Source organism: Culicoides brevitarsis, chromosome 3 (genome assembly GCF_036172545.1).
Source record: "Culicoides brevitarsis isolate CSIRO-B50_1 chromosome 3, AGI_CSIRO_Cbre_v1, whole genome shotgun sequence".
NCBI lineage: Eukaryota > Metazoa > Arthropoda > Insecta > Diptera > Ceratopogonidae > Culicoides > Culicoides brevitarsis.
Window position 1 is genome coordinate 10,040,861 of NC_087087.1, and position 11,543 is coordinate 10,052,403.

Sequence of the window (11,543 nt, forward strand, 5' to 3'; positions counted from 1 at the left end):
TAAGTTATAGTTGGTACTATGTTTTGTTTCAATAATGTTTAATTTATGTAAAAATAAAATAATTTTTTTATAATTTGTAAATTTAATATTTTTTTTTAAATTTTATTATAAAGATTAATAATCAATTAATTAATATAATTAATAAAAATATTATAATGATTTTTTTTATAAAATTTTGATTTTAATTTATTTTTATATTAATCTTAATTAAAATTAAAAATTTTATTTAATTTTAATAATAATTTGCTGTATAATAACTTAATTTTTAAAAAAAAGTAAAACTATTTATTAATTAATAATTATTTAAAAAATAATTTAAAATACATAACTTTAATAAAATAATATTTTTTAACTTTGCAATTTTTTAATTATATTTTTTATGAAGTTTTAAAAATTGTAAAATTTGTATATTAATTATTATGTATCAGAAAAAATTATATATATATAATAAATTCATAAGAAAATTAAAACGAACCGAAATTATATTTAAATTTGTGTAAATTTTATAAATATATTAAAAATATATTCTGCTATTTGTTAAAAAAATTAATTCAAAATTATTTGTAATCATTATACCATTTATATTTTAATTTCATCATATAATTATTTTAAAAAAAAGTTTCATTTTTATTTTAAATTTAATTTTTTTTAATTCTTTAAATTTTTATAATTCACAAATAATTTTCTAATTTTTAAAAAATGATTAATTAATTAATTTAATTGTTATTAATAATCAATTAAAATAATCCCTATCGGAAATATGGACTATGTATAAATACATGTATAAGTGACTATAGGCGCTATTCATGTATAAATATATGTATAAATCCATTGATATATCTATAGTTCAATTGTGTCATGTATTAAAATATGGTTTTATATATGGTTTTATACATGGTAATTTTGAGCCAAAAGTAATCGTGTATATCGAGGTGTATAAATACATATTTTAGATATAGTTTTATACACGGGGATATTTAAACTTAGAAAACTGCAACAATGTGTATAATATATCCATGTATATTACTATAGTTATATACATAGTAATATACATAGAGTTGTTCAAATTGCCGGCAGTCTTTGGGAAACTTTCAAAGGGAGAGGACAAGCTTTTTTTGAAACAAAAATTTAAAAAAATGTGAAATTAAAAAAATATAAAAAATGTGAGTTTAAAAGTTTTTAAAAAAACCTTAAAAATGTAAGAATAGGTATGTACCTACTTTTGAAAAAAAAAATTTAAAAGAAAATATTAAAAAAATTGTCCCTGATCATGAAATTTCCTGTCTTGTAGGACAAACATAAAAGGTAAGATTTTATAAAAATTGCAATATTTTGGTTTGATATAAAAAATTTTTTCTCTATTAGATCCTGTTCTACATGGTAACTTGAGATGGAAAAACTTCGGGCTCTCGTATGGTAAGTAAACTTTTATATATTCGAAATTTTTATTTTTTTTTTCTTTTTTTGCAAATTTAGGTATTTTTAGACAAATATAGTTGCCGGCATCACTTAGGATGAATTGTATTGTAACGACGAGTCAGCCCAATCTACAGAAAGGATTTCAGCAACAGATAATTCAAAAAATTGTTCGAAAAAAATTTTGTATAAATAAATGAACTTAAGTAAAGTGAAAAACGAATTTAAATTGCATGAAAACCTAAAAAACCTGCAAAAGGAGCCCAAATTATCCAGACAAAACCATTAACCATGTATAAAACCATAGCTATGAATCCATGTATGAAATCATGTATAAAGATATATCTAATTCCTTTTTTTCTTCATATTGCTCACACATTTAACTTACCACCCATAATAAATTTAAAATTCACGTTAGGCGCACAATAAATATACATACTTTTAGTATAGCTTTATACACAAAATTAGATATATCTATATACATGGTTTTTTCTTATAGGGATATAAAAGACAAATTATTTTTTTTTATTTTTTTTAACTAAATATATAATAAATAAATATATATAAATCAATTAATGAATTATATACTATAATATATTATTCGTTATAAATTTTCTTTTAATAATTTCATTTAATTTTTAATATTAATTATTTATAATATTATAAAAAACAAAATTATTTTTTAATGATAAATATAATAATATTAATATATACTTTAATTTTTTTAAAATATTTTCATTTATTCATATTTTTAATATTTATTTCTCAAAGTAAATATATAAAATTAATATTTTTTATTGTATCAAAATTCATTGCATGAAAATTTAAAAAAAATAATTAAAATTTTATTTTTTATTTTAATTTTTTTTTAAATATATTTATAATAATTACTTTGAATAATAAATCTTAAATCAATTAAGCAAAAAATATATCTCAAAATATATAGAATTAAAATTGTATTTTTTTATGAAAAATAATTAAAATTTTTATTAAAATTAAAAAATTGTTTTTTAAATAAAAATAATTATTTTAAATAAAAACTATTACTAAATAAATTGAATAAAAATTTTATACGAAATCATACTTTAAAAAATTTTATTCAATTAAAATAAATATTTTTACGACTAAAGGAAGTTCAAAAACCGTTAAAACCAAGTCTGAACTAAAGAAATAGATTTCCTTTGATAACGTATATTTTTATAGTTTATTATCTCCGCACCGCAATTGCTTTCTCTACTTAGCAAACAAACATTGCTCACACATAATAAACTACCTTACCACCCATAATAAATTTAAAATGTAACGTAATGGAAGCGCACAATAAAATTAAATACAGAAAAAAAAGTTAATCATATAAAATCTATGAATTTTTTTGTAAATTTATCACACACAATCATTTACAACTTATTTTACATTTATAAACATATCAAGATTTATGCACTTCCCTTCCTTTCCCGTTTGTTTGCTGTTGTTGTTGTTATTTTGCATAAACAACTTAATATTTGATCGTTTTGATATTTTACAAAAGAAAAGCATTACTAATCGTTTTTATGCGAAATTATTATCTATTCATCGTTTATTTATGAAAAAAAAAGTTTTATTATACTTTTATTGTTAACTGTTACCTTTAAAGTATTTGTAGCAATAAAAAAGCAACAACATTATTAGAAGACGTTTCGCGCACAACGAAAAATGCATTGCGGTGCGTTTGATGCAAATATTGTTCTAGTGAATAATAAAATGCCTCGTAATAAGGAAAAAATCGTATAAAAAAACATAATTTGAATATTAATTTTGAAAAAAAAAAATTTTTTTGCGTTGTTGCGGGAACGGAGTGTTAAAAGCGCGGCAAAACAGACGAAAAAAAAACGTTGTAATGAAAAGTAAAAACCGTGGAACATGCTTGGCATTACAATAAATATTCCGCAAGTGACACACACACACAGAGTGACTGATGGTTGTTCGCTTGCAATCGCATCGCTTGATGGTCAAATGGCAATAAATGATTGCAATTACTTTTTGATCATTCATTCAGTCGCAAGACGTAAAGTAGTGATTGACATTGGATTTGTTCGCACACATTTTGCTGCGTTAGTAGACTTATGAGAGACTTATTATTAGCTAATTGGATGATTTTCTACTCCGTTGATGGTTTATCGCCAAGAGGTTCAGTGTTTTAACAGAAAATTAACTTTAAGTTTAATTAAAGGAAATTACATTTGATAGAATAAAAATAAGGAATTTTTCAATTAAAAATTTGAAATATAAAAAATTTTAAATTTTTTTTAAACAAAATTTAAAAAAGTTTAATTTCAATGTACTACAATAAAATATATAATTTATAATAAAATAAATTAAATAAAAAAAATAAAAAAAAAATAAAATGAAAAAAATGAAGTAAAGTAAAATAAAATAAAGTAAAATAAAATAAAATAAAATTAAATTAAATAAAATAAAAAAATAAATTAAGTTTCCACCAAAATGACCCTCTTAAAAATTTTAAAAGCATTTTTTTCTTCAGATTTTCTTCAATATTTAAAAATTTTCAGTTAATAAAATTCCTTTATTTCAAAATATCTTTAACTAAAAATTTTTAAATTTTGAATTGACAAGAAAAAATTCGTGGAACTTTTTAAAAATAAATTCTTGTTTAAAAGGGCCTTAAAAAGGACATAAAAAATTTAGTAAATTTAATTTTTAAATTAAAATTTAAAATTAAATTAAATTTTTTAAAGGATTATTATTTTAATTAATTTTGTCAAAAATTCAAGTTTTATACGGTAATAAATAAAAATAAAATTATTTAAAAAAATATTAATTAATTCAAATCGAATAGAAAAATACTAAATTTTTTTTTTTAATAAATAAAATATTAAATTCTAAAAAATTAAAAAAAAAATATTAAAGTTATATAAAATAAAAATTTTAATTAAATTTAAAAAAAATATAAATTTATTTTAAAAAAATAAATCTTTTAAAAATTAAACTGAAGCAAATTTTTAAACGTATTTTAAATTAATTATGAAAATATTTTCATCAAAAATAATTTTAAAGGAAGTGATTTGTAACAATCGCCATACATCACACAAAAAAAAACTTCTAACGAATTCACAACTCATCCAAAAAACTACACTCGAAAATATTTTCAAAGATCGGAAACGAATCAGACATCGACTCATTCAAAAATCAAATCACCTCTTCTGCATTCGAAAAAACACCTAAAAATGCATCGTTCGTCATCGCCGAGCATCAAAAACGAATTTTTATATAATTAAGCATTATTTATGAGTTTAATTTATGCAAACCGTACAACAAATTCATTCACTTGCATTCTGACTGCATCTTTACTATTTCGTGTGTCGTTTCGAGCCACCCGCAATGATTTGAGCTCCGCGATTAGTATTCAATCGACATCGAGCCTTTTGAAAAGATAAATGTGTTCACTTTTAACAGTTTTATGTTTTTTCTCTCTCGTTTCATGATTAACTACATAATTTATTTTTTTTTTCGGATATTTACTCGGAATAAAATAACAGCAATATTTGTGTTTCTTTTAATGAAATAAAATTATTTTAATTGTATTCAAGACATGATTCGAGTCGTTCTTGGAAAGTTGAAAAATATGATGAAGAGCTTGATTCGATTCGATATCGCTAATAATGATGTTCGATCGCGCAAAAATTCCACGTTTTTGTAATTTTCTGTCTTTTCGCACACAGGAGAAGAGGTGTGAAAAAATTATTTTTTTTGCCATTCACTCGAATTATTGCACGTCAATTATTCAATTATGGAGTGAATTATCGGAAATTATTTCCTGGATGAGGTGCTAAATGATGCTTTTGATGGAAGGAAGTAAACCAGATATGATCTGACAGCATCTTTGACTTTCCTTTGTTTCCATTTAAAAACATCCTTTTTTCGAAAGAACTAATTTTCATGTGAATAGCGATTGTTATCTAAAAAAAAAAATAAAAAGACTAAAGTCACGCTCGACAATTAACTCAAAAAATAAAAATTATAATTTATCATATTCGTTTCCGTTCTATTGATTGATTGAATTTGTGTACGAATGAAGCGCGGGATCATTAATCATCGAGTTGAGGCTTTTTTTCGTGTCAGAAGTGCGAAGCTCATCATTTTGAGCGTGCCTTCAAGTGCTGTGTTATTAAAAGGTGGCAAAGAGTCATTAAGTCCTAAAAAGTTCTCATGCGTTTGTTTGAAGTTTATTAATTATTACGCCTTTTTGAGGTGAAAAGAACTTCTGAAGATTCGTAAAGTTTTAATGAGATGAGATAAAAATTATATTTTTTTCTAAGTTAAAGGTCAATAATTTTTTTTCAATTTTAAAAAGTTTACAAAGAAAATTTTCTGAATTTTTAATTTATCTCCTTTGCTTTCAACTAAATTAAAAACAAAATAAATTTTAACAATTAAATGAATTTTAACAAAATTTCTTCAACAATTTTTTTTTAATTTTAATTAAATTCAATTTTTATTAAAAAATAAATCAAATAAATTTAAAAAAAATTAAAATTTAATAATAATTAAAAATAAATATAATAAATATATAAATACTAATTAAATTAATTTAATTAAATAAATAAATTAATTATTAATTAATTATAATTAATTATAAATCATCAAAAATTTAATTATTTTTTTTGCATTTTTGATAATTCTTTTAATTTGTTTTTTAAATTAGGTAAAATAAATTAAAAAAAAATATTTGTCAGTTGAGATTACTCAAGTCTTTTAAATAAAAAAAAAGTATTAAATTTTATTTAAAATTTTTTTTTCTTATTTAATTTTGACTTTTTTGAAGTAATATGATAGTAATATAACATAAAAATAAATAAATATAACATAAAAAAATAAAATAATAAAAATTCTTGAAAATATTAAACTTGTATGTATATTTTTAATTCAAAATTAATAATAATAATATTTTTTTATAAGGAAATTAAAATTCATATTATTAATAATAATTATTGTTTCTAATATTAATATTTTTAATTATTTATTTAATAAGTTATGTATATTATAAGAATATTTTAAAATAATATCCCACCCAACATTAAACATAAAAACTCACAAATTAATCATTAACCACAAATATGACTCTTACACACATAGCCACGAATATTAAAACGTAATTCCAGTAGTCAACAATAAATTTAATATTTAAATACGATAAAAGAATATTAAACATCATAAATAACTCACCTTCCCAATATAAAAGTACTAATAATAATATGTGAGAGCTTCCAATTTGAAATAAAACAAAGATATATAATTTATTGTTTCAGCTTCCAAATGTTTGTTTTCATTTTTTTTATTATTTGATATATTTATTATGTTCACTTACTGAGAATATTGATTTATTTTTTGTTGTTTTTTTTTTTGCAATTTTTATTATTATATTATTTATTCATTCATATATAAAACAGTGTGTGATGACAATAATTTGTAGATCTATTTTTTTCTGTTGAATACAAAAAGTTACAATTGTAGGTAACTCGTCATATTATATGTTCATCGCAAATAAAATATATTTTTTTTACTAAGATATTATTTAACAACTGTGGAATAATAATAAAAAAAAATAAAAAAATAAATTTTTCGATAATTCGTTAATTTTTATTTTGGCTTAAACTTATAATAATAGTAAAATAATTACAGTTTATGGTATGCTTTGTTACAAAAATTAATTACAAAATAAGTTTTTTTCTCGAATAAATTTTAAATGAGAACCAGTCCAAAAAATGATTTTTTAATAATTTTTTTTTTAATTTTAAGGAAAAGTATAACATAATAATAAAGCGTTTTTAAATCTTTTTTGTCACAAACATTTTAGTTTTATATTTTTTTTTATTTATAAGATAATCAGTTTTTTTTGTATTTATTTTTAAATTTATTAATATTTTATTTTTTAAAGAGATTTTTTTATATTTCCAAAGACGCTTGTCGATGGCGATTTTTTTTTTGTTAAGTTAATCAAAGAGTCTTACAAGATTAATCCTAGTTTTTGTTCCATTTTAATTCCAGAATAAAAAGTAAGTCTTCGTTTTTTTTGTCTTAAAAGTTCTTTCCTTTCTTTTCGAATTCCGTCTTTAATTTTTTTTTATATATATTTTTTTATTTGATTTGATATTCATTTATAACACTTGTCGTTCATTTATTTTTATTTTTTGTTTATTTTTATAAAATATGCATTTTTAATGTGTAACTAACAATTTTTTATACAAAAGAAATTTTTTGTGTTCTTTTAGCATTTTTTTGACTTAGACATATTACTTTTTTTATTTATTAGCTTGATTCGATTTAGTAAAAAAAAAAGAACAAAAATTTTTTTAGGCAATTTGACAGTCACGTCGATAAAAATAGCACTTATTACGATTATTTTCTGCACAGCATTGCACTATTTTTGCTCGAAATTGAACGAAAAAAAAAATAATATCGGAAAATTTCTAACATACGGATAATTTTATAGTAATTTTTTTAGATGTGTGATAGACAGATTTTGGACACAGTACTTGATGGCTTGATGGTATGAGGTTGAAATTGTGTGAAATGGGGATGGCGGGAGAAATGGCGGGGAACAACTTTTAACGGTAATTCAACGACTTTGGCTCTTGGAGTGAGCAATCAACCACTGTAATGTGATGTCAATGTTATCCTTTTCCTTACATGAAATACTGTAGCAACAAATTTCACGATCTTGTATACTAGATAAATTCCTAAAATGAAAAATTTTGAGGGTTAGAAATTGTTTAAAAAATATTTTTAAGTTTTTTTTTTATTTTTTCTGTTTAAAAAGTCGAAAAACTATAGAGAAAAATTAATAATTAAAATAATTTTTTAATTTTTTTTTAAATGTTTAAAAATTTGTTCAGAATTTGTCGTTGTAGAAAATTTTAATTGTAGAAAAAATTATTATTAATAAAGGCAAGGAAAAAGAAGTTCAGAATTCGTCGTTTTCGGTTTATTATAATTATTTTTTTAACTAAAAAATATATTTCATAATTTTTAATTTCATTGAAAAATATTTTTCACAAAATTTCTCAATAAAGGTAAATAATTTTTATAATTTTTTAACAATTTTTATATTTTTCATGATTTTTTTTAAATTTTAAGATGAAACTTTTCAAAATATTTTCATTTTTCTAATTTTTGGATATTTTTTAATGAAAAAAAATTTAATTAAAACCAAAAAATATTTTTAAAAAATTAAAAAAAATACACAAATACTTAAAAATAATGTTACTGTGTTAATTTGTGTCTTAAAATAATTTTCTCGTAATTTCAAAAAATTATTTAAAAAATTTGATTTTCTATAATTTTATTTAATTGAAAATATTTTTATCATATTTTCGTTAATTTTTTTAAAAATAATAAAAAATTAGATTTTTTTTTAATGAAAAGTTACTTATAAAATTGTTTGAAAAATTTTTAATTAAAATATTTTGGGAATATTTTTTTTTTGTGTTAAAAAAGGTCTAAATTAATAAAAATTATAAAAATATAAAATTAAGCTGAAAATATAAAAATTTATATTTCGCAAAATAAAAATTTGCTTCCTGAAGGTTGATTCTAAGACATCGAAAAATTTGGAAAAAAATATTATCGTCGAAAAACGACAAACTTTGATGAAATTTCAATGTTTACATGAATTTTTGGTAAAATTTTCGACTTTTTAAAATTTTCAACCACACAAAAAAAAAAAAAAAACTTAAAGCACCCTTTAAAAGAGAAGAAAAATCTTACATTCTTTCAATTAAACCAGTTTCATCAAGGGCACCAGGAAGATCACGTTTGTTACCCAACACAAGCACAGGAATGCCAGCCAGCTGTGGCTTGTCCAGCAACGAGTGCAATTCATTCCTTGATGCTTCCATTTTCTCTAAATCAGCTGCGTCTACCATATACCTACAAAAAATCAAAAATTTCATTAAAAAAATAATTTTTCGAATTTTTTATGGAAACTTACACAATCGCATTCACACCCCGACAATATCTCTCCCACATCGATCTAAATCTCGGCTGACCCCCGATATCCCAGACTTTGATTGTGACATTGCCTTTCGTCACTTTTCGCATGTTGAAACCCACTGTCGGTATCATGTCCTCACTGAACTGCCCCGACTACAAAAGAAAAGAAAAAAAATGTCATTTTTTTCGGCAAAATCAATATCAAGGTTAATGATGATAATCCAAGCATCGACACGAGCATTGTGGGTCTGTGTGACGTGTAACAATAAAAATCCGCGATTATCTTCACTTTTTATGCAATTTGTTGCGTTGCTCTCGTAATTGAGCTTTATGGGGGTCAAAGAAATCTCTGCTGATGCATAAATAATAATAAATTCCCCATATACGCCCATAGCTGCATGACGAACGACGAAGAAAGAAATCCAAAGGTTGATAAAAAAAAATCGGATGAGTCACAACCCGCAACCGGATTTCGTTGGAATCTGTTAGCTCAGCAAAAGGCGCGTCACAAAGTCTCGTATTACGCGAAACACGGCAGCAAAGGCAAGAAAGACTTACAGCAATTACGTTGACGAAAGTTGTTTTGCCAGAATATTGCAGCCCGACGAGTGTTAGCTCCATTTCCTCCTTCCAGAAGAGACTTTTGAACCAGTCCAGTATTCTATTGATTAACGCAAACATTGTCGCGGCAGTCCTTAACAGCTAATTAACAGAGATAGGCAGACGAGACTCGGGAAATGCAGCTATTTTTTCCTTGCAATTTTTTTTTCTTCTTTTTCGTTCGGATTTAATTTCGGAGACGAATGAAAGTGATAAACGTCAAGGGAACCCAATACGCATTTTGGAATTTTTTAAAGGCCCTATGCGAAAATGTAAAAATTTTGAATTGTACAGTAGGAATGATCTTTTGAAAATTTGTGATAAATCTGTTAAAATCTTTAAATTTAGGAATTTTAAGTGTTTTTATTTACATTTAATTAAAAAATTTTGACGAACATTGAAATTTAAAAAGAAAATTTTATTTTGATTTTGTTTTTAAATTATGAGGATTAAAATTAATATTTGAAAAACTTAACCTTAAAATTTTATTTTGAAATCTAACCTCAAAAAATATTTTTTATATATTTTCAAAATATTTTTAAGACTAATTATTTTTAAAAATATTTTAAAACAAAAAATTTTTAATTTTTGAGCATAAAATTACAATTTAAATTTTATTAAAGATTATCACGATCCAATAAATATAACCTCAAATTTTTCAAAGAAAATTATTAGAAAAAAAGGTTTGACAGTTAAAAGATACGAAAATTAAAATTTGAAAAATTTGGAAGAAAATTTCTGTTTTAGTTATTTTATTTTTTTTTTTTGAAGAAACGTGAAAAATAAAATTATAATTTTAAAAATCTAACCTCAAAAATTATCTTAATTTTTTTTAAATATTTTTAAGACAAATTATTGAAAAACAAAACAAATATTTTAAACAAAAAAAAATAACATTTGATTGAAATAACAAAATTGAAAAATTAAAATCATTTCAAAGCACTAAATCACGATCTTTAAAATATAACCTCAAATATTAAAAAAAATGTTTAAAAAAAAGGTTTTCAAGTCAAATAAGTTGAAAAATAGAAAAATAATAAAAAAATTTTTTGGATTTTAAATATTTTGAGAAATTTTCAGCTATTCACATGAAAATAGTTTAACCTCAAAAACTTTGTAAAAATTAACCTCAAAAAATTTTTAAATTTAATATAAAAATTTAATGTAATTCTTAAAGGAGAAAAAAGTGTTGAAAAATATAAAAAACTGAAAGAAAAATGTTTTATAAGTCTAAAGTTACAAAAAAATCACAAGTTGCGAAATCTAACCTCAAAAATGTTAATATTTTTAAACCTATATCTTGTAAAATATAATCATAAAACGACAATTTTTTACTAAAATTACCTTTTTCAATCGAATTTTCATCATATTTCGTGCCAAAATATATCTCCAAATTACCTTATTATCATTTTATTGACAACAATAAAAGATCTTCCATGTCCAAAAAAATAATAATAAAAAAACTCATCATCATAAATTTTTATTAATCAATATTTTTTTTATTGTTTATTTACTTTTATTCAATCAATCTAACACAA

At 21.6% G+C, this 11,543-nt stretch overlaps 1 protein-coding gene and 1 long non-coding RNA gene across 2 annotated transcripts; one reads left to right on the plus strand and one right to left on the minus strand.

Annotated features, from left to right (window-relative positions):
- The first annotated feature begins 1,201 nt into the window (after positions 1 to 1,201).
- Positions 1,202 to 1,667, plus strand: LOC134835770 (uncharacterized). Its single transcript, XR_010162226.1, has 3 exons — positions 1,202 to 1,305; positions 1,366 to 1,416; positions 1,477 to 1,667. It is a non-coding gene; the product is annotated as an uncharacterized LOC134835770 (long non-coding RNA).
- Positions 1,668 to 7,616: 5,949 nt separating this feature from the next.
- On the minus strand, positions 7,617 to 10,196 carry LOC134833494 (ADP-ribosylation factor-like protein 8). The gene is made up of 4 exons (XM_063847817.1): positions 9,964 to 10,196; positions 9,404 to 9,558; positions 9,181 to 9,342; positions 7,617 to 8,153 (listed from the first exon to the last, which is right to left on the minus strand). Exons 1-4 carry the CDS (start codon positions 10,084 to 10,086, stop codon positions 8,033 to 8,035), a joined length of 561 nt encoding a protein of 186 aa, XP_063703887.1. The 5' UTR covers positions 10,087 to 10,196; the 3' UTR covers positions 7,617 to 8,032.
- Positions 10,197 to 11,543: the final 1,347 nt, after the last annotated feature.

What these genes read in the sequence shown, in the direction of transcription:
- LOC134833494 (XM_063847817.1), bottom strand. Translation starts at nt 10,086, where the DNA reads ATGTTTGCGTTAATCAATAGAATACTGGACTGGTTCAAAAGTCTCTTC. An exon ending in CTTTCGTCAACGTAATTGCT is followed by an intron (nt 9,559 to 9,963) that starts GTAAGTCTTTCT and finishes TTTCTTTTGTAG; the next exon opens with TCGGGGCAGTTCAGTGAGGA. An exon ending in CGGGGTGTGAATGCGATTGT is followed by an intron (nt 9,343 to 9,403) that starts GTAAGTTTCCAT and finishes GATTTTTTGTAG; the next exon opens with GTATATGGTAGACGCAGCTG.